Genomic DNA, 24219 nt, shown 5'->3' with positions numbered 1-24219 from the left:
TTATTCCTGTTCTGATGTTATAGCACTTTGAGAAGTAGGGCTTTGCCTCCCTTTTTCCATAGCTCCCATTCATTTTGTTTTGTCACTGGAAGAGTGTGGGTTCTGTCTTACCCTGCTCTCATTCCTTCTAGGAGATGGTGATGGGGGGGGGGGGGGAAGTTTTACCTTTTCATCTTGAATGTAAAGATTGTTTTTAACTCTCTTGTGGCAAAATGTTTAACGACTGTACTACCTACCAAGAACTTTCTAATCTAGCACTTCTTGCATTTAGGATTATACTGTGCTTTTTTTTTTGTTGTTGTTTGTTTGTTTTTTAATTGATATTTCAGTAGATGTTCTCAGTGTCTTTCTTCCTTTCTTTATTGCAAGCTGGGATTGCCCTCTTCTGTAAGCTTCTTGTCTTTACCTACACCATTTTGACAAACATACAGTTGTTTTATCCTTCCGTGTAACCATGCCTCGTTAGTATCTAGATTGCAAACCTGTTAAGGTGGCTGTAGTGTTTTTTTTCTTTATTTTGTACTCAGTGTTGCTCTTTGTAACGTGGATGAATCAGGCACTGAAATGAGCCGTGGTCTTGGAAGTCAGCCTTGGAACTTTTGTAATTTGTTTTTCAATTTCTTTGCTAAATCTTGGTAGCCACTATCAAGTGAACTTGTTTGAAATAAATTGTCATAGTGTTTTAGTCTAATGAGTGGACAAGTTTCCACTGGATTCTTCCATGGATTCTGGAACCATGTTTATTTAAATACTGTCCATGTGGAAAAAAATGTAAAGTAAAAGGTAAATTGAAGTTTGACTTGGATTATTCATTATTATATTAACTTTTTTTTTTCTTGTAGTTGATTTTGTAGGTGGGTGGTTTTAAGGAGTTAGTATAAGGAGGTAATGCTACTGATACCTTTGTTTTGCTTTGTCTTGAGTTTCTCTGTCCCATAATATATGAAAGGAAAAGTCTACAGCAAAGTAAGATTACTTTGTGTAATATATCAAAGTCTAATAGCAGTGGGTAGAGCTTGGTGTGAGTAGAGTTAGAGCGGACATGTCCTGTGGAGTATTGAAAAAGAAAAAGCTGTGGAGAGGAGTCTATAGGTTCATTGCATTGAGGCATCATAACTGATGCCTCAGAAACGATGAGGATTCAAGAGCAATCAAGTTCCTGAGTGTAGTTCTCAGGCTTGTTTCTAAAGGCATCTACAGAGCTGAGAGTGTAGTCTCAAAACTGAGTTAACACAGTGAGCTGTAGATTATTGCCCAAAGTAGTACATGTTCTCATGAATTCCAGTGTTGATACTAATGATGTGCAGCTGCAAATTTTAGTAGAGGATTAGTGTTCTGATGAATCAACAAAAAGCTGAGAGATGAAAGAGGCTGACCACTTCATTTGGCAGCATCCCACAGTTAAACTGGCATAAGCTGGTGCTGAAAAGCAGCTTTTGGCTGAGGACAGGATTAAATTGATTTCTATGTGAAATAGTTTTTCTACCTGTAATTGGATATGTCTAACTTTGAGCTATTCTATGTATTGATACTCTTGCGTAGTGGTAGCTTGGTTTTGCACACATGGAGGATTTTTTTTATAAAGCTGTTTATGCTGGAAGAAGAATATTATGTTTAAGATAAGCATGTATGTATTCACTTGGATTCCTATTGTAGTCTGGACACCATGGTAGAGGATGCATGGCTCGCAGTTGTTAAAGATGTAATCTATTTCTTCATGTTACTCTGTCAGAAAGTATCTGTTGAATAAAAATCTTAAGATTGTGTGGGTTATGTGCTTGTTCTTTCAATTGGATGCAGTTTTATCTAATGGTGTTGTTAAGGAGTGTGCCTTTTGGTGTTTTCGTTAGATGGTTCCTGGCAGTAAAAAGTCTGGAGATGTCGTTTTCTTTGTAATATCAATGTTTACAGCTCAGCACTAGATATGGGATGTATTAAGTTGACTTTGGCACAGAACCATTGCAGAGGGTCTGTTGCTGTGGTAGTTAATTTTTATACTTCTGAAATTGATATGGAGAAATTCTTTATCCAGATGAAAATGTATATTTCTAAACTCGATGTACTTCTGGAGCTATGGCTATCTTCATAAACCTATGAAGATGTTTTGAGAGATGTTGCTTTAGGGTCTATAACTGCCCACCATTTAGAGAGAATGTAAATTATTCATAGGTAAGTTGTGAGTGGGAGGATATCTGATGCATTGATTGGGCTGGGATCAGTTTGAAAAATGCCGTTGGTTTGTTTTAAAGCAGCACTCCTGCATTGACACATTAAATGGTTAGATGCCTAAGAGTTATAAATGTAAGTTCTATAAGAAAGAAGCATAGAGTCATTCTTAAACTTCTGAAATGAGTGTTGCAGGGTTTTTGTGTTGTGTGACCTCTCATATAATACCCTCTCCTCCCCCAATGTTTTTTACACAAGTGTAGGTGTAATTGTTTCAATGTACCTTCTCATGCCATGCTGTATTGTAGTTAGACATGTAAAACATAATCCTTGAAAATGAAAGCATTGAGGGAAAGGTATACTACCATCTCTCTTTTGGGAAAATGTAAAAACATGATAGAAAACTTACTGCTTTGTGTTTGGGCTGTTTAGGTTCCTGTCTCTTGTGCATCTCTGTACTGTAATTTCAGTGTAAAACTAGAAAATGTTACAGTGTGTTGTACAGGTATCCACATACTGATTAACACAGCACTGATCTTTAAGAGTTTTCTTTTTTTTTTCTTTTTTTTTTTTTTAATCTAAAAGTTATTGCTTTATGTAGATTCATAAACTTGATGAAAACTTTCATATCCTCAGGAAATCACTTGTGATACCTCGTGGTGTGTTTATACAGATATATATTTTTTAATCTGGTTTCCAAAGGGTTATCATCACCTGACAAGATGATTTCTCGCTGCCACCTACATGTTTGATGGAAATTTTCTATCTGTTAAAATAGAATGCTAAGTTGCAATCAGTGGTAGAACTATGAAAGCATCAAGGGAGAGGAAAAAGCCAACAGTTTCCTTTCTAGCTTTCTCATATTTGTGTAAGACTAAACAACAAGATATTCATTTAAAAAAGAACTCTTTAAGTGTATAAGGTCAGTTTGCAGTAGTTTTTCCATTAATGTTGTCAGGAGTGCAGAGTCAATCCAACATAGTTGGAGGGGGGACAGGGAGAATGGATAGTGTTTCTAATGATTTCTGAGATAACATCCCTTGAACAAAACACTTAACAAAGCCTTTTTTTTTTTTTTTTTTTTTTTTTGGTAGTTTTCTTCAATTTGTAAGTCTTCTGGGGGTTTTGCAAGCTTAATTGGGCTCCCCATTTTGAAATATGTGATACTTACGCTTGGGGGATTCATGGGAAGTAGTATGTGAAGTCAGAAATGTCTTCAACTTGTTATTTGCCAGAAAATCATAGTTAACTGATAGAATATATCAGGACACTACTAACAGATGGTTTACTACTTCTGCATGTTTTTTGTTTTCACTCAAGTAAAATGTTGGTGTAATGCTTAAAGCATTACAGAGGTCTCTCTGCCCATACAAAGATTTTGGTATCTAAGAACTGGGTGATGGAAGAAGTCTTTTGACAATAGCCAGTAGGTACTGATATATTTAATTCTTAAAAGAATTATATATTTTGTCAGTAAGTGATTTTTTGCTGACGTATTTGGAGTGATTGAAAAAATGTTTTTATTTACCTGAAAAAGCTGATTCACCTTGTGTGGGTGAAGTAGAACACTTCAATTACTTGGAGTTATGTATCATCCCCTTGTATTGCTCTGCTTTTGTACTTTTCCCTGGTGCTAAAAGTCATATAAAAGGAACATCCCTTGAGTTTACTGAGATTACTTCCCTTTTCCTCAAGATGTGGGTGTTGCAGATTAGAAAATTGAAAATTGATCCTGAGAGACCCAAGTTTGTTTCTGGCTTCTCTTTGAGATATTTGATTTAATAGATGATGGCAATGTGAAAAAAAACCTTACAGTTTATACCAATACTAGTTACATCAGTATGAGTGGAAATAAAACTGAAGTTTTTGGAAACATGATGATGGAAGAGTGTATGAAATGCACTGGTTGTAGTAAGCCATTGGTAAAAGCACTGTAAGATTGCTGAAGCAGGTTTTTTCTTCAAAACACCTTCAACTAACACTGCAGTAATTTCCTCTCTTTTAGCAACCTGTATGCTAAATTATGAGTCCATTTAACACCTGGTTATTCAGTAATTAGCTAAACAGTACTTGCAGAGTTTGTCCTTGTTGAGCAGCTGTGATTGTTCATGCTAATAAGGGAAAATTGTGTTCCTCTGAGACATCTTTGCCAGAGTAGCTCCCCAGACTTAATGTGCTCTAGTTGCATGGGACATACTGCAGTAATAGCATTGCATACCATTTTTGGATATTCTCATTTGCAACAGGTTCTGATGGATTTTAGTGCAGAAATCAGAGTATATGCTAACAGAGCCTAATTTCCAGCTTTCCCTTTTGCCATGCCTCTGTTTTGCCCAACAAATAATAGAATCAGTACACCAAGAAATTTGTTCCTATCTTGAGACATGTCCTTTCTTATCAATGAGAAACCTCTTATGAAGTCCTGTGTTTCACCATTCTTTATTTGGTTCAATTCTGTGGATTCCTTTTTGCAAGTTTTGGTTTTGAAAAAAAAATGTTTAGGTTGTCTTCAGCCAGCCAATTTCACACTTCCATCAGTTTGGTAGAAGTTCCTGACATTTCAGAATCTGTCTTTTAATCATTGCTTCTTGATCAGTACAAGCTAACACTGCTGGTGCCTAAGGCAATCCCAGTGTTATCCCTGCTTTTCCTTCCCCTGTGCTGTCACAATCAGCTGTGTAGTGCATTGAGTCAGGGAGCTGATCTGAGTAAAACCAAAACTAATTACTATTTTTCTTCTTTTAAACTGGGTTAAACCTGGATTAATTCTCTTGTCTAATTCACTGCACTACCATATAAGCACTTTTTCTTTAAGGTAGAAAAGGGCACAGGGAAATTGATCATTTCTGACAGCACAGATGCACTAGGTGGGCATAAATTAATTGTGAAACAACAGAAACCTCTGAAAGAAGCTCTGGAACACTACAAATGGCAGTCCTTCAAACTGTTTTTTCTTTCATTAGGGAAAGGGGGCTGCTCTTTCTCTCCACAGTTCTTAAATTTCATTTTTTAATAGTTTTTCTTTCCAGATAAATTCGATGAACAATGGAATAAAACCTATTTTTTAAGGAATTAGAGGGTGACTAGAGAGATCTCAATTGATTTGTTTCTATGATAAGGTATTAGACCATGTGAGTAAGTTAGAACTGGCAGATAGATCACAACTTTAAGGATGCCTTAGATACGGTCTCATGTGATATGAGTCACGAGTGAACTAGAGAAATGCAGTTTATATGGAAATAGCATAAGATGTAGGAACAGAAGAATGATTGTAGAACTGTTTTCAGAGGAGTTGGTATCTTTCTTGTTCTAACTGGAGGAGTAAAGGGTGGCTGCGTTAGCTCCCAAACTGTTACTGACTAAAACGATGGAACACAGAATGTGCATACTAACTTTCAGTGGGTGTCAATCCAGAGAGATCTGCAAATGTGGAAAGGCAGACTTGGAATTCAAAATGATCTTACAGTATTGAAGAAATAGCCTAAAAGTAGTAAATACAGAAATCTCTTGTTAAGTGGGAGTAATGAGTTACTTAGATGTCAAATGAGAAACAAGTTGTGTAGTAGTAATTCTTCAGAAGATCTGAAGAATGTAGTAGACAATGGCTTTTGTTCTCATCTACATCTTTTGCTGATCTTTTGGAAAAGTGCTTCCAGTTGACTTTGCCTTAAAAGAAGCTTGAGGACTGCTGTCCAAAAAAGATGTAAGCTCATGGGAGGGAGTCTAGAGAGGTCAGGTGTCTGGAAGCAGAAATCTGTGAGGAATGACAGAAGGAACTGTGGTAACAGCCTACAAAGTCTAAAGGCAGATTTAATAACTGGTCTTAACAGCTAAAAATGCCTAAAAGGTCATAAAAATTAAGCTGACATCTTAAGACTATGATTTTCAGTGTTGCTATGTGGAAGTAGTAGCTCTTGCTGCTATGAATGTCCTGATGTCCTGAAGTAATAAATATAACTTCCCACAAACGCAAATGTGGTATCTCTGGGGCTTTGTTATAACATCTGGCAGTTCCTGAGTTTCTCTGTGAATCTCTTTGTGAGGTTAAAAACATTCCTGTTGCAAAAAGATTATTCCAAGGGCAGTATTCCAAACCAGTTCTTGGTTGTCCTTTAATAAAACAGTTCATGCTTTGAATAGTGTTGCTTAATGTGGTATTTTCTCTTCATATTTTCAAACTTGTGCTTCCTCAAACAATTGTGACTTTCAGTCCTGGGACTCTTCTAATATGAAAATACAGTAACCCGTATCCACCCATGTATCTTCTTGTACCATCTCCTATATAATTTTGTATACCTTCTGGGCAGAGTTCAAACACAGTCTCAAAAAAAGCACAGTCATCCTGCATCTTCTGCTTTTGCTAACATCTGACTTGAGGAAGTAAGAGTAATTGATGTTGTGTGATCCCTCTTGCTCTCAGTTTTAATAGACTGGGGCACAGCTCAGGAATGAAAATGGCTGCTCTGTCTTGTGCACAAAAGTGGATGTGGTCCTCCTTAAACACTTGTAGAATTCCAGTGATATGCATGGTAATCTCTCATTGTAAGTACGTGCTTGGAGATTGTGTGTGTGTGTGATGGAGGGAGGTAAACAAAGCTTCTAGGTGAACTTTTTGAAAAAGATTGTTATGGTCTGCCAGATTGAGGCACTTGACCATGTAGACTAAAAGTACATTTCTGGTTTGCGTACCCATTTCTTTATAAATACCATTTAGAACTCTTGATGGTTTAGGTCTTCTTAGAGCTGTGGCTCCTTGCAAGTTTCACAGAACTTAAATCATATTCCTTTGGAATGAAAGGTTCACCCTGCTTAGGGTGAAGAACCATGTCAAACATTGATATTTTAGTTGCTTATTGCTTCTATTAGACATTAAAATATTACAACCATGTACTTTGCCACTCCTGTGTATTGTTTTTCTTTTTTCCTTGATTAAAAGCATCACATGTTCTCAAGCCATGAAGTATGGTACCCAGCATGTCCTTTCCCATTCCATTCAACCATTCAACTTATTCTAGAAGCCCTTTGAGAGTCATAGATCATTCAAAGCAGGATGCTTTGGGGTCAAAAACAAACAAACAAACAAACAAAAAAAAAGAATGCTGGGATTCTGTTGAACACCTGTAACCAATCCATAGCTTGGTTAAAAAACAGTTAAGGGTTGTAATTCTGACGTGCAGTATGGCAACCAGACACTGGATCATGTGTTTGACTGGCATCTGTGGGATTCACTTAAGGGGCTTCTTTGTTGTTTATCTTTTGTTTTAGATGTATCTTGTTGATTTGTTGTTTTAGATTTAGGAGCCGTTGCTCTCCAGTCTGCTCGTGTCCAATTCAGCTTGATTGGGCCGGCAGATTGTTTAGTAATTATACTGCTAAGTAAAAACACATTTTGTGTGACTGAATTGCCACTTAACTTGCTGGCTGCACAAATATGTTTACAATTCCATAATTTTCATATTTTAGAATTAATTTTTATTTTAGAATTTATTCAGATGAACCAGTCATCACTGAGAGCTTATTTGAAAAAGTAAATTGGAAATGTGACTGCAAACAAAAGCTCTGGAGAGTGCTCCCCCTGCCCAGTAAATACTTGGAAAAGCCTTGAACTCTTTGTTATTAGGGTGTAATAGATTTTTTTTTTTTTTCTGGCCTGTACAATGGTTTCCGCTAATTAAAAATTTCTCAAAGAAACTCTGTTTTCACTAATGGAGGGATCACAGAAGATACTCTGATCTGTTATTTCAATCCTTTTAAAGATTGTTACCTCAAAGTTTTAAAGCAAAGTTGGTCTACTGGTTAATCCTTGTTTGCAGAGCTAACTAAACTAGGTGTTATGCTTCTAGGATAATGTTAACTTAAAATTATCTACTGCAGACCAGCTCTAGAAACTGTATGTTCTAACATTTGGTTTTGGAGCACTTACTCGTTATTTGTCTTTGTTGTGCTATGATGCTATACTTCTCCAAAGATGTAATAGCTAGTTGTTCGAGACAACAGGAAATACAAAACTTTTGATGAATGGAAATGATCAAACATAGTCTCAACATTTCTAGCAAGTAAATACCAGATAATTATCAGAATAGAAGAAGCTGGGCCTTTAATAATGTTGTCTTACAAAGATGTCTGAAGTCGAGGTCTTCCGTCAGGATGGCTAAAAGCGAATTTAAGTGCTTGTTAAAGCTATCAGCAGTAGTTGGTTGCACGCTGTAAGCAGAATTGCAGTGGTTACCCTGTCCTGCAAGCCCACCCCTGCTTGTGATTAAACAGTATCTTTGCACGTAATGACACTTAACATGCTGAACATTTTTTTTTAATCATTCATTCTCTTGTTTCTTATTTCTTCTTGCTGACTTACAAGTTCTGCATGCTGAGGATTAGTTTCCCCAGTGTGTCTGTGTACCATTACCTCAGCATGGATATTGCAACTCCTTTTCTTTGCACTTGTTTGCGTGGCCCTAGAAAACATCTGGGTGGAAAGATAAGTCAGGTGCATGTTGGCAGGCTGCCGGAAAGCCGTCTGAATTTTTGGCTGACCAGCAAACTATTCAAGCTCATTGTTTCTGAATGTGTGGGATCTCTTCAGGTATCTTCTTAATTTTATTTAATATACTTTTAGAAATTACCTTTAATTCCTACTTCCTCCTCTGTTCCATATACTGTGGACTGGTCAGCTTGTTCTTAGGAGGAAATTTTACTGATACAAATGCCATGGGAAAGCATTGTAGCACAGAAGGGTTTGAGGTGATGCAGTGTACATCAGGCACTAGATCAAATCTGCATGGAAACCTCTTCTCTCTGGCATTTGTGTAGTGCTGCGGGTGCAGTGAGCATCCAGACATCCTGCTCCATAGGACTGCAATGGCTGGAGTGAACACCCACAGGAGGAAAATGGAATTTTCTTTGTTCAGCCAAGAGCATCATTAGAATAATTTGAGCAGAATCAAGTATGTAGAACAAAGGAAGTGTGTGAGGCAGGTTAGTGTGGGCTCTTTACTAAGACTCTTGCATTTACTGAAATACTTGAATCCCCCTTGCCTCAGAAGGGTAGGGCCTTAGAGGCTGGTCTGCCCTGCCCCTGTCAGGAATGTTTTGAGCAAAAACTCTTCTGCCTTCCCACTGCTCAGAGAGCCTGCAATAACATTTTTTACTTCAAGGCATTTTATATTTAAGCGTGGTTCCAGAATTACTTTTTTGTCCTAGATATTGAAATGGATACTTCTGAAGGAAATGTGAATTTATCCAGGATGCCTTTAGATAAGTACATACTGAGACCAGCACCTTTTTTCCTTCAGATCAGGTTGTTGTCCTGTTATAACCACAAGTCAGGTGGTTAAGGAATGGTTTATAGAGGTCAGCGCTTCAGTCCCTCAGGGTTATTATGATTCCCCCAACTATTGGGTAAGACCTATGCGATTAAATTTAGAGGAGACTCTGTGATTAAAAAGGATCACTCTACAGCCCTGTATAAATTGCCTAAAATTTCTCAGATGTGTATTTATGAGTTGGATCCTCTTGGATAGATTGCAGAGAGGTGGATGTTGAGTCATATATAGAAACAAATCCATTTTAAAGGGAACCACCACTCCAAATCTATCCAAAAGAGAATCCAGAAAGAGAAGAGATATTTCATATTTTGGATGCTTGAATCTGTCTCTACATTCACAGGGGGCTGATGTCTGGAATTGATAGTGATGGCTTCCATCCTCCAAACTGCATTCTGAATCTCTCTCTTTGTATCAAACAAAAAGGACAACAAAATATTGTTAAACAGTAAAATAAGAACGGTCCAGAACTGATACGAAAAAAAAAAAAAATCACATCATGGCTTAAATTTTTTAGTTTATCCATATATTTTTAATTTTGCCTTTTACTAGTTTTTAATCTATTGACGCTCCCTGCCCCAGGAGTTGCATAGGCCTTTCTGTCAAGTAAGCTCAGGGTTTGAAATCCTCGTAGAGTTAGTAATGCGTGCTTAATAATACAGTCATGTGTTACCAATAATACAGTACATATTAATAATGATAACAATACTAATGATTTTAATCCAGGCAATATTGCCTACCTTCCTTTTTCCATCACTGAAAAAGATAATTGTAATAGAAAGTCAATATGCAGTAATTCAACTATTTCTACATCTATGTGTGTGTGTGTGTGTGTGTGTGTGTATATACATATAAAATATACATACATACACAAAGACATATAAAAATTATGATGACCTGGACAGGTAATTAAAAATGAAGGTAAGAAAAAAGCTGCTGCAGGAGGCTGAGTAATTTTTATTATTATCTACCCCCTCCCCACCCCCCCCAAGCTGAATTTTCCCTATTCAGTTTTCAGCAGAGCTTTGATATTAAGTCAAACACCAAGAGTCTGGGGATGAATTGCTTTCCTGGCGTTCTTAATAATTTCCTATGCTTTGTGAGAAAGGAGATTTTTTTTTTTTTTTTCTTCTCAGTTGTAATTAGATTGCTTTTCTGTAAAGTTCAGTAGACTTCTGGTGGCCAAAATAACCTTCATTAAAATAGCATAAGTTAAAGTGGGGGGAGAAATACTTATGTTCCAAAGTATTTGAATTCACACACAGTGGAAATCCACACAGTAGTGGAAAACTGGTAATGATTTGAATTCTTCATGGAGCTAATGCCAAGAACACTACTATATAAATAAATCTGCATGTACTACATGAAGTATTGCATGTACAGCCAGCATCTTTTTTTAATTAAGAGGTTTTTGTTGGAGGATGGAAAAAATTGAGAGTTACGCGTATTCATTGAGCAAGTCTTCCTTATTTTTTTTTTTTTAGTAAAACAAATAAAAATACTGTACTAAAAATGCTTTTGAAAAAGAGGAGTGCTGGAATGTTTTGCATATTTAACCAAAGGTTATATTAAAGTCTTTTACATAGATCCACCAGTAAATATGGAGAAGGTTACTTATTTATACCTAGCTGCTGGTTTTTGAACTATGAGAAACAATTCAATACAAACTATACTTACTGACAGCTGAATCTCAGAAGTCTGTTAACACATAAGGATATAACTGTTGGGTTGGTGTTTTTTCTTGTTTGTTTTGTTTGTGCTAATGTCAGTTTCCATATTAGACTCAGAAATCATGTCAAGTATTAGATTAATCTTGTTATTCTGGCATTTGAGAGAGCTATATATGTTGAGAATGATTCTTAAACTAAATCTTGAAGTATTATATGAAAGCTTTGAAGCTATAAAGAAATATTTACTGCTACAAACAACTTTAGGTAAGAAAAATTGAAAATACGGGGCACTGAATTTAGTGCAATCACTCCTTTCTTTATAAATATATACTCTTTTAATCAAGGAGACCTTTTACATCACAGACTGTTTTTGAAATCATGCTTATTTTGCAGTGCATAAATCTGAGAATGTCTGAGAACAGCAGTGGTCCAACAGTCTAGTTGCAGAATTAACAGCCTCAGATTGTGGCTAGCTAGAGAACCTTTTTCTGTAACACAAGTTTATTTTTTACCTGAGAGAATGTGTTGGTTTTCCCATAGAACCACTTATTAGAAATAGTTTAAGCATGTGAAGGTCTGACACTGAAGTTATTTTGGTAAAGATATCAGTCTTTATCTCAGCCAGAAGGAGCTCTTTGTGATTAAAATCATAGTTATTAACAGCAACCTTGAATTTTAAATAAATAAATAAAATAGTCCTAACGTGCCAACAGCTCACATGCTGGTGTATACTGTAGTTATTTCCATAATACAGAACAGGGGAAAATTCTGGTACAATGACCACAAATGTGAAAACAGCCTTTTTTAAGTAACTTACAGGTTACTTACAGAAAAATCTTTTTGATTCTTTTTCCATGTTGATATTTGTTGTTAAAGGATAGGTAACTTTCATGGTAGCAGATAAAAAATCACATCTTTTTGGAGAGCTGAGCATTCTTTCTTGCAAAAAAACTTTTTCTCAAATTGGTCTAGATTTATCTTTTACAGGGGCCACTTTTAAATTAAATTGATTTATTATTTTTTTTGGTAGGAATGTATGTAAAATGACTTCATGCTATGACTTGTCAGAATTTGCACAGCTCTAATGTTGGTTAACTGTTCTGAAACTGGAGAGTGTTATTGCAGTTGTGTGGTTTTTGTTTGTTTGTTTTTTGTTTTGGCAAAGGATTCTATTTGCACCCAAAATAAGTAGCTTGTTAACTTGATTTGGACCAAATTGTGTTCTCTCACCTCCATGAACACAGGTATTGAAAACAAAACCATAACAGTATCATAAATAGGTACCAACAAAATGCTGAAACTGAAAATGCTAAGACAATTCATTTGCTTATTTTACGTACACTAATATGATGGTTCCATGACTCTCTTGGATTTATTATCTAATCTGACCAGAATTTGTGTTTCTCTTGTGATTAAATTGTGGCAAATATCATCTGCCAATATCATCCCACAGGTAGAATTCATGTCTTCATTAGTTGAGACCTGAATGACCATCTTTAACTTTCCTGTAGAAAGCCTGAAAAGCATGCATCCGTTACTTGTGTAATAAAAAATGAAAATGTATCAGGAGACCTCTCATTAATTTCTGATGCAGATTTAGAGGTTCTATGAGTTTTTCTAATTATTATTATTTTATTTTAAATTTTGTAATGTGTTTTACATAGTGTCTGAAAAAGATATACTGGAGACATTTTGTGTTCTGTTTATATAAGTGAACTTAGAGTCGGAAACAAAAGATCAAGTAAGGAGAAAGCTGAAGGTAGCAGTGTCAGCATGGGACTGGTGATTCTTGGAGATAAGGAATGTTCCTGTTAGGACAGGCATTGAGCAAATAGAAAATGGTCAGAGTGAAAAATAAGTTAGGCTTGAGACATCAAAACGAACGTTGTTCATTTTAAACTTCCCTGAATAAATAATATAGGGCAAGTGATTTAAAAAGTATATGAGGATCAAAAAAGAGGATTGCTTCTGGCTATGAAGTTCCTTTAGATTTAGCAGTCTGTTAGTGGGACCTACATACTTATTAACATATTTCACTGGAGAGTTATTTTGAGTTATAAACTCTGTCATCATAAAATCAGAGTTATATCAGCTCTGTGACTGAGTTCTCTATTCTTTTGTTAGGTTCCTCTGTAAGTTGTGCTCAGATGCACATTTCTTTTGCTGGACGTGCCTGGATATGCAGCTTTCCTCCTGCTCCTTCCCTGTTATGTTTTTTTCTCTCCAAATGTCTCTCCTAAATTGATTGTGCTATTACGTGATGAAACAAATTGAGGAACTGACCTGGGTTAAAATTACTTGGCAAAAATGAAGAGGTGTGGTTTTGTCTAAGCTGATTTTTCTGATGCTGTTTTCCTGTGCAGTTGCCCAATTGGCAATTACAGAGGAGTTGAGGGGATAAGTTATTAAAGCTGCAAGAATTGCAGGAGCTGCTTAAGGAGAAGCCCTGTCACTGAAAGCAATGGTCCTGAAAGAATAGTCTTACAGAGATTTTAGGCTTCATGTATTTTCTGTGAATGCTGCTACTTATGCTGCATACTGGCAGTTATACTGCCGGTATGACCTAGCTCAGAGTGGAAGCTGATGAATTTGACCACAGGCTCAGTTCAGTCCCTGTGTACATGGGACAGATGAATTTTCCACCAGTTACCAGAGAAAGAATTAATGAAGCTTTTATGCAGAATGAATTTAGGTACAAAATCTTCTCAGTGAAGAATTTGGATCACACTGAAGTGCTAGCATGGACTGCTCATGCCCAAAATAGGCTAGTTTGAGAGTTTGTGTGGATAACAACAAATAACTTCATGGATGACTACTTTGAAAATTCTGCATCACAGTATATGAAATTCTCTTGTAAATTCTTTAAATCATTAAAGACTTTATTTGAAGTTCAGAGGTTCTAATGTAAGTCAGCTGGATTTCCATGTAGCTTTGGAGTAGTTCCTAATACTTTTACTTATGATTTTATTTTTAGAGAGTGTGAGTCTGCTATATCTGGTCTACAATGAATGCCAAATCTGCAATCAACAAAGAAATATTTGCCCCACATGATGAAAGGATGCTGGGAGCTGTCCAAGTAAAAAGAAGAACAAAAAAAAAGATTCCTTTTCTAGCTACTGGGGGTCAGGGTGAATATTTAACGTACATCTGCCTGTCAGGTAAGATTAAAGATTTGGACATACATTTGTCTGTTTTGGTATTTTTGATTAACTGATTAGATGTTATCCCATAGCTGCAAGGTGCTGGGTGACTTGAATCTTAATAGTGGAAGCAGAGAATAATGGCACTTGAAATACAGGCTATTAATATTTATACCATATAATACATTGAACAGGTGGTTTCATTGTTCAAAAACTGAAGTGTTCTCACAGCATAGCTGCAGAATATGAACAAATAGAGTAATTGGAAACAGTCCTTGCTTATTGATGTTAAGATCTTTCTTGGAGGGCTGAACTTCATATTGTTTGTTTCTGCTTTTTATGCCCTGAAATTTCTGGTTTGAAGCAAATATATTCTTTTCATATTTGCACCTGTGTTACAAACTTTTTGTGTCCTTTAAATATGCAACTTTCAGTTAAAATATTTTCAGTTCAATGATACACAGCACCACTGTTGTGTTTGATCTCCTGACTTTAAAAGGGGTGAAGAAGGAAATAGTTGGTTTGAAGAAGAAAATGATGTATAGTGATCAGTTTTGAGGTCTCACAGGGAACAGGGAAATGATCTATTGCTGCTAATGTGCTCAGGTGAAATTCATTTGAGCTTCTCCAAAGTCAAACCAGTACCAATGAAAGTCTGAGTTTTGTGGAACAGACTATGTAGTAGTAGGTGTCTGTTTAGCATATGTTGTGCTAGGTATATTTTTACCCTTTCTAATAAAGGTAAATGTACATTTATTTATTTTAGTGTATAAATGAAATTCATTGATTGGGTAACCTGTGGTTAACTATGGTCACAGATTTTTGGCTGTTTTTTTTTTTTTCTTTTAAGAATGTAATTTGGCTTATTCTTTGAATACTTTCTGGTTATTATAATTGAAAGTAAGATAAATTTTACCAGGATTATGTCTTGAAGCAGTTGGACAGTTGTTTGTGACACTTGTTTGCCTGTAGATTACACCTGTTTTCAAACTTAGCATGGAATTCAGTTGCTTGTTAGGCATTCAGTGCAGTTCTAGATTTCTAGAAATACCCAGCCCTTCCTCCAGGTACCTCTCTCTCAGGAATGCAGAAGTCCCCCTGTAGTTTCTGTGTCTGCCAAGTGAGTGTGTGTGATTATCTTTGATATCCTAAGGTGCTTTAGTCATATTTTTGAGTATCAGTTGCCTCCTTAGAGGGTGTGTATCTCACTGCAAGTAAAACTAGCAGTCACAGGAAGAAGTGCTCTTGCGAAGTTCGGAAGACTGATACTGTTTCTGAAGTAAATGAAAGATTATGTTTCATGGACTTTGTCAAATTTCTTTCCACGGAAAATTATATTTAACCTTTCAAAATGTAGGGTGTAAAACTCAGTGACTCTACAGCTGTTAATATATCACACACATGCACAGAAAATATACATTTATTAAATATGTTGCCAAATAACGTTTGTATATGTATGTACAAGTACTTACGTTAAATATAAGCTGCAGAGTATCTGTACACACACACTGAGGAGAATAAGACAAAACAGATTCAACACTTCTTGTGGAGTATTCTGCTTGCCATTCTTCCCAGGTACAGTAGTTTCAAGGAAGAGTTTGACTCACCTCGTCTTTTCCCTAAGGTTGTGGTTTGGATACCCTTTTAAGATGTAAGGATTGCAGGCCTCAATTCCCTCAGGTTGTGAAGGAAGCTGAATCTAGGTCTTCCATCTTTGAAATAAATGTTTAGATCACTAACTTGTTTTGAAGCAAAGGCTCAACTCTTACTCGTTTGGCAGTCAATTTTTAAGAGTCTTGAAGATGTTACATGATCTTAGATGTATCTAATGCCATTCTGCAACAGGATAATGCATAATGAGTAGGGAAGAAACAGCAGATGTCCTGATTTCAGCAGAGTTTCTCACTAATGACAAAGAGAAATATTCAGCGTCCAAATAAAACTACTGTATGTTGGTCACTGAAAAGCTGCATAATTGAACTAGGAGAGTTTTGTGTGGCTTGCTGTTAGTGAGGTTCTGCAGGGGAATGAGACTTTATTATTATTAAAATATTTAATAATAATAAAGCCTATGCTATCAAACATAATGTATGATCATTAATTTCAATTGACTGAAGAGGCTTGGGAGAGGACTGCCTGGCTGTGTTCATGTTTGAGGACAGATTCAGAATTCCAGAGTGATCAATTTGAATATGAGCCAGCAGTGTGCTCAGGTGACCAAGAAGGCCAACAGCATCCTGGCTTGTACAAGAAACAATGTGACCAGCAGGGCTAGGGAGGTGATTGTCCCCCTGCACTCGGCTCTGGTGAGGCCGCACCTCGAGTACTGTGTTCAGTTTTGGACCCCTCACTACAAGAAGGACATCAAGGTGCTTGAGCGGGTGCAGAGAAGGGCGACGAAGCTGGTGAGGGGCCTGGAGAACAAGTCCTATGAGGAGCGGCTGAGGGAGCTGGGCTTGTTCAGCCTGGAGAAGAGGAGGCTCAGGGGTGACCTTATTGCTTTCTACAGGTACCTTAAAGGAGGCTGTAGCGAGGTGAGGGTTGGTCTGTTCTCCCACGTGCCTGGTGACAGGACGAGGGGGAATGGGCTTAAGTTGCACCAGGGAAGTTTTAGGCTGGATCTTAGGAAGAACTTCTTTACCGAAAGGGTTGTTAGACACTGGAACAGGCTGCCCAGGGAAGTGGTGGAGTCACCATCCCTGGAAGTCTAAAAGACGTTTAGATGTAGAGCTTAGGGATATGGTTTAGTGGGGACTGTTAGCGTTAGGTCAGAGGTTGGACTCGATGATCTTGAGGTCTCTTCCAACCTAGAAATTCTGTGATTCTGTGATCAAAAAGTTAATGTAATGCAATAGGGTCAAGTGCAATTAGTTATTTAGTCAAGAACAATCAATAGCACAAAACTAAAGGGTGAGGAAAAAATGCTTCTGCCACTGAGGTTAAAGGAAATTGTGACAAGGATAAACTGCTTTGCTCTTCCCAATGGCTATGAAGTGATAATGGTTTTAGCTGCAACGAGTAGTTCTGTTATATTTTTAAAAAATAAATAAAAGTAAAATATAATTTAGTAAGGATATATGGGAATGGCAGTTGTGCTGTGTCCCCAGATGGTCTAAGATGAACTATATATGGGGGTTAAAGTATGTACTTGGTGACTTTCCATTTTTTCTGTGATTCAGTGCAAATTATTAGAAGCATCGACGGCTAGCTCTAGATATTAGTTTCCACTTCAAATGACATATGCTTTAATGCTGTGTTGCAACACCTATCTTAGAAACAACTTTATAAGCCCTTTACTCTTGTCCCACTTTTTCCCCAGGTTTTGCGACATATTAGGTAAATGTAGTGAGTAGAATATATATGTTCTTAGTTTTCTTAGACTGATTTGTGTGGCCTTTACTAGAAGGAATATGATAATTTACAGGCTAGAGCTTAATATGTCAGTTGAAAGAATCCCCTTAGAAACCAATTTGTTATGAGGATTATAAATGTTTGGGGATATAAAATGTCCTGCCTACTTATAATTTCATTCAAGATAGGGCACAGAAATCTAGACGTCAGCCATTGTAAAAGCTATTTCTACATTCTACTGTTTGTAGCTGAAAAAATTACACTGTTAACAGTTGTTTTCCTTTTCTCTTTTGAATTTAAAATACATTATATCACAACTGTTGTCTACCCGCATTTTTGTAAATGAGGATAGAGATCCTGAGCAGGGGGACTGTATCACTGCCACCTGAAGGACTCAAATAGCTGGGATAGTAAAGCATTAGAAGAGTCAAATGATGAAAACAGTGAGATGGGAGAGTAAGAATGATTATTTCAAATTTTTATTTGAAGTATGTACTGGGCTTCATATTTGACAATACTAAATATTGAATTGGTTAGAAGGAAATACCTATTGATGCTCCAAAAATGTGTACATAATGCTGTCAGCTGCAACTGAAGGTGGATTAACGTAAGGATGCTGTAGAAAGACTGTTTACTGCAACTGTGGAGACATGCAACCTGGAGCTCATTGTAGTGGCAGGGCTGACAAAGTTAGACTGGGAAGCAGCATAGCCAAGAGAGATCTTCTCAGAGATATTTAGTTGAAGAACAGCAAGCAAGGAGTAGACAGATGGGAAACACAGAGGCTGTAGGCAGAACAGAGAAGACAAAAACTGGGATTTTTTTTTTATGTAGGAAAGAATTTGACACAGTGAAAAAGCAAGAAATTCAGAGCTGAAAGTGGGTATTTATCACCTCCTCCACACTAGCAGACCTAGTGACAGTTATTGGATCAGATCTAAGTTTTAAATTTGTCACCATTGTCTTATGTAATTGAAACATAAATGTTTAAAATAGTTTTTAGCCTTATTTAGAATGCTGAATTAAATATGAAATACTTAAAAGGTCACTTCAGAGATACAGGATGCTGGCCATCTCTCCTAGCTGCTTGTGTGCAGTTCTGTGTGTTATTTCCTTTGACATGATATCATTATGGCTTCTAAGTAACTTTTAATATTAAAAAGGTTTTTAATTTCATATAGTGCATTGGAAGTGTTCCAGTTTATACGTATGGATGTGGCATTGACCTTTTCAGGACTAAAACTGTATTGCTGTTGCAATAAACTGAATGAACCAGATTGTTCCTTTTGAACCTGAATTCCTGTGTGTGATAACACTTAGCTGTTCCACTTTTTCTAGTCCTTCTAGTTAAAAGCTTGGAATTTGAGTGTTAGTTTTAAAAGCTAATACTGTTTAAAACTGGGAGTGGAATCCTTTTTTTCTTTGCTGTCTCCAAATGAAATTAATATATTGTTAACATTGGATGGCTTTATGTGAAAGTAAATTGAGAGTGATGGGGAAAAAAAAAAAAAGCCCCAAAAGTGCACAGAAATTGTTAAGAAACAACATACAGATATAACATATATTCATTTTTTTTCTTTCTTCATTAAAATTTAACCTCATTGACCATGTCACAGTTATTTTCAAACAACAGGCAGCAAATAGCTTAAAAAGCTATTCGCAGTTACCACAGTATGCGGAGGTGTTGTTTGTTTTTTTTTTCCTGTTTCTAAGTATACAGAGAGACAGGTCTACCTTATTAGCTTAAATAGTTTTGTGAATACCCTCAGTTTGTGCTCTTACAGCACATTTACTTCAGCTAATATCTAACCACACTGCTTGGTTATGCTTCCAACATAAACATCGTATTCTATTTTTGTCTCTAGAGCCATAAAGTTGTCTTTCCAAATATAAACTTGTTATTCCTTCTAAACAGATGGCTCATGGAATAGAATATTACCTAGGAATGGCCTATATCTCTTCTTCCTTTGAAGGTAACTTGACATGACAGTCAGAAATTCCCCATAATTTCATGGGGATTTCCAGTGCTGATTATATGTAATTGACCTGTCCAATTTTCAGTTCAGTGACCATACAGAAAGTAGTGGGAAGGAGTTTCAGATCAAAATAATTCATTTTTTCTCCTATATCTTCTCATTTTTTCTTGTCAGTTTTGGTCCTGTACTGAAGTGACCATCTCCCAATTTAGTTTCTCATGTTGAAGAAAATGTTCCTTTTTCAGGAGCTTGTAGTGCAGAGGATTCTCATGTTTCTTTCTCGGATTGTGAGAAACAAAAGTGAATTTCCTTTTTCTGTTTGCTTTCAAGGAGAATGCTGTACTCACCTCATCATAGGGTGTAATGAGTAATTTGTTGGGACAGTTTCCTCTGTTTAAATGTTGTACTGGGGAATGAGAATGATACTTCAGTATTAATGGTCAGACATAGTGCATTCAATTTGGAGGTGGGTCTGGCCTCCATGGATGTCAGGCCCTCTACTGAATGTTTAATTACTTATGCAAAGTAGTACATCATCTACATGAGAGATTCAGCCAGCTCAGAAGAACATGAATACTAAATGGCAGGTTGTTCTTCTTCAAGTTTTGTGTGACTTGGACAGCTGTTTGAAGACAACTGCAGAGCAGCTGTGGTGGTTTCCCTAACCCCACAGATTTCCAGGTTGGTACAACAGGTGGAGCATCTGGGCATGTATTGGTATGTATGTTTGATCAGGGAAGATATCTCTGGTAGCTGTACTCAGCACAAGGGCTGCCAGTTACAAATCATGGCTTTAAGGTAAAAATTCATATTCTGTGTCCCAGCGTACTGGGTTTATGTGGTAAGGCTTTGGTAGCAGGGGGCTTCAGGGGTATTATCTGTGAACACAGCCCAGCAGCTGCACTGTGTCAGACAAGAGCTGGTTCCAAAAGGGACCCGCTGCTGGCCAGAGCTGAGCCAGTGAGGGAAGCTGTTTGTGCCTCTGGGAGATTAGATTTATGAAAGGCAAAATATATAAAATAAAATAATAGCCTGCTGAGCAAGAGCTGCTAGGAGAGGGGAGTGGAAAATGTAGAAAGAAACAACACTGCAGACAAGGTCATTGCAGAAGGAGGGCAGAAGGTGCTCCAGGCACACAGCCAAAGATCCCCTGAAGCCTGTGGAAAGGCCCCTGGCGGAGCAGGCTGTCCCGCTGCAGCCCATGGGTCCCACATGGAGCAAATCTCCATGCTGCAGCCCATGGAGGAGGAGCAGATGGAGCAGGTGGCTGTGGCCACATAAAGCCTGCACCCCATGGAGAGCCCTAACAGGAGCAGGTTCCAAGCCAGAGCTTGGAGTCTGTGGAGAGGAGTCCGTGTAAGAGTAAGCAGATTATCTGTTGGGGGTGCTGCACATGGGGGACCCAGATTAGAGCAGTTTGCTCCTGGTGGATGGACCCCATGGTATGAACCCATATTGGAGCAGTTCTTGAAGAGCTGCTGTCTGTGGGAAGCCCCCACACGATCAGTTCGGGAAGGATGGCATCCTGTCGGAGGGACCCCATGTGTTGCAGCGGCAGAGTGACCATGAAGGAGCACACAAGTGCTATAGACTGACCGCAGCCCCCATTCCCTGTTCCTTTGCACCACTTGAGAGGAGGAGGTGGAAGGGGGGGGGGGTAGGTGTTTTTAGTTTGCTTTTAGTCTCTCAGTGCTCTAGTTTGTTTCTAATAGACAACAAATTACATTAATCTCTCTTGAATCTGTTTTGCCCATGACAGTAACTGGGGAGTGATCTTCCTGTCCTCGTCCAAACCCTTGAGCCCTTTTTCATTGTATTTTCTTGCCCTCTTCCTTTGAGGAAGGGGTGTGAGAGAGCAGTTGTGGTGGAGTTTAGCTAGCTAGCCATCAGGATGAAGCCACCGCAGTCAGAGAAGAGGAATATTAAGTATTCCTCTATCTTGGATGAGTTCATTGGATACTAACCATCACTACAGAAAAGCATAGTTCCAGTTCTTCACCTAACATTTTTTCATTTTATATGATACCTGATAACTTTCTGATGGCCTATGGAGAAACTAGTGCTGAATTCGATGGACAGGACTTTGCTGTGCAGAAAATGAAAGTAGTGTTCCTTCTGTATTGGCAGCTTTCTATGTCAAAGCACAGATTGATTGGAGACTTTCTCCTGTTGACTACTGATCCCTCTAAACCCTCTGTGTGTAGTCAGTACCTGCTTTTGCTTCCAATTAGACTCAGGTGTAACCTATACAGATTTTGTGCAACTTCTGCATTCATGTTGAACAAGTCAATGATAATTTGCTAGTGTGAGTGGAGTTACTATTACAGCATTCTGTGGTTTCCAACATATGCAATTCAATGGCAACTGCTTTGTGTTTTTTCTGGAATTCTGAGGGCTGATGCCTCTCACTGCCTTCGTGGTGCCTACGCTGATGTTCATGTATCTATATAGTGAGTTGACTATCAGCTTATTGAAACTTTTTGTCATTAGTTGTGCAGCTGAGCTGGTGCAAATGCATAAGCAAGGCTCTCTGGCCTTGCTTCATGAACTTCATGAACTTGCATTGTTATGAAACCATTTAGGCAAACATTACAGTTGTGAAAAACAAGTACAATGAGGAAGATGCTACAAGGAAAACTTTTTTTTTTAGACAGTAAGAATAGCAAATAATTGGTGTAGACAGCTTTGAAAAAATGTATAATCTGTCATGGAGACCTTTGGGAAGAAGCTGTAGAATTGTGCCAGGAGTTGCATGAAAGGTGACAGATTTTGCCTTCAAGATAGAAAAAGAGGCTTTGAGAGATCACTTGGGTTTACTTCTAGACACTTTTTTTTTTTTTGATGACCGCATGATTGCATAGAGGACATTTTTCAGAGTAGCTTCAGGGCAGAAGAAAATAGTCAATACTTATATCATATATGAAATGGCATATAAATCTTGTTTCCATATTTCCATTTTCAATACTTTCAAATTTGAATATCTGGAAAATAATTTTCTGGGTGCATATAGCACACTATATAATACTTAGTTGAAAATTGAAGCTTATAGAAGACAAATTTGTATATTTATTTTTAGTCCTTCTAGCCATGGATCAGTCTTGAAAAAGCAGCTTTCCTGTGGAAATACTTAATTTACTGAAGAAGTTTTCTAGAAAGCAAGTTGAAATATGTAAGCTACATATACATAAAATTTAAGGGCATTTGCGAGAATACCTTAAAGTTAGGAGGTTATGGCAAACATTGAAAAGTGCTGAGAACCATGTTCTTTTCAGTATGTATGTTTTTTGCTTCAAGACTTTGAGTGTCTGCATGGTGGAATAGGCTCATTACACTTTCTTCTTTGCTTTGCTTCATTAATTTAGAGGCATCTTGTTTGATCATTCCAATGCTTTCTGTTCTACTTTTGAGTGAGGAGATAATGCCTTCTTGTGATTGTGTACATGACAGATAACTCTATTTTCTTTACCACTTAGTGTGTTTTAGGCTGGTGTTCATATTTTTTTGCTTAGCAAAGTTATTTCTACTGATATTTAATGATTTTTTTTTTTGATTTAATACTATTATGAAAAAAAAAAGGAACAGGCTTACTGACACCTGTAAGATTGATATGAAAGCAATTTCTACATAACAAATTTGCAGTTAGAAAACATGCTTATACCATCAAATATGCAAGAATGATTATGGGCTTTCATTTTCCCCTTATTAATGTTTTTTCATAAGTCAATCTGAATGGAATTAGAATCCCTTTTAAATGCTGTAGAATTGAAGCAAATGGGTCTTTTCAATACCCCCACCTTTCTTTACTAGGGTTTCTTTTAACGTTGATTAACCACTTTAGGAATTTGGATGAATTCTGACACTTTCTCTGCCTTTACTTCACCTTTTATAATAGCTACCTAAAAATCATCAACAGCTTTTGAGTTAAAACTCTTGAAAATATTTAAATTTTGTTAATTCTGAAGTATTTTAAAATTTAAATAGAAGTGCGATTATGCAGAGGCATAATGTTATCAATGTTAACATTAGCCTTTTTATTGAGTAAACTAGGGACCATTACAGCCTTGATGATATTTTTGTTCAAATGAAACAAATTACAAGGGATGTCTCAGACTTTGTCTTCTCTAACATGAGCCTTTAACAATACACGTGTTAAGGTGTTAGCTGTTTTTCTGGTTTGTTTTGCTTTAAACAACAATATCAACATCAGTTTTGAACTGTGCTTAGTGGTGCAAATTCAAATCCTTTTTTTTCTATAACCTGGAACAGAAATTAATAACAATAATAATATTAAAAAAAAAAAAAAAGGCAAGCAAAAAAAAAACAAACAAGATTCTTTTCCTACCAGTTCTTCAAAGGAAAATGTTCCTGAACATCACCATCCCATCTTGGGAATGTCCTCTTTAAGACAAAGGTTTAATCTTCTAGATACCTATAGGGCAAATGTGTATCTTTGATGTTATGCTCAATGACCTATATTAACTGTTCTGTGTTGACTGTTAAGTTGGGTAAAGGAGAGTACAGATATTTTTGAATTGTTGCTTAACGTGGTTGGATTCAGACAGTATTCATATATGTATAATCTGTATAAATATAC

At 37.0% G+C, this 24219-nt stretch overlaps 1 protein-coding gene across 3 annotated transcripts in view; it reads left to right on the top strand.

The window, feature by feature from the left end:
- STXBP6 (syntaxin binding protein 6) overlaps nucleotides 1-24219 on the top strand; it is a 109769-nt gene that overhangs the window by 24769 nt on the left and 60781 nt on the right. For all 3 annotated transcript variants that reach the window (XM_032188782.1, XM_032188784.1, XM_032188783.1), the window contains exon 2: nucleotides 14133-14316. In XM_032188782.1, the coding sequence (XP_032044673.1) occupies nucleotides 14163-14316 (154 nt within the window). In that variant the 5' untranslated portion in view covers nucleotides 14133-14162. The remainder of the gene's footprint in view (nucleotides 1-14132; nucleotides 14317-24219) is intronic.

Source organism: Aythya fuligula, chromosome 5, assembly GCF_009819795.1.
Source record: "Aythya fuligula isolate bAytFul2 chromosome 5, bAytFul2.pri, whole genome shotgun sequence".
Lineage (NCBI taxonomy): Eukaryota > Metazoa > Chordata > Aves > Anseriformes > Anatidae > Aythya > Aythya fuligula.
The sequence above is the reverse complement of the archived record's forward strand: the minus strand, read 5'-3'. Positions and strand labels throughout refer to the sequence as shown.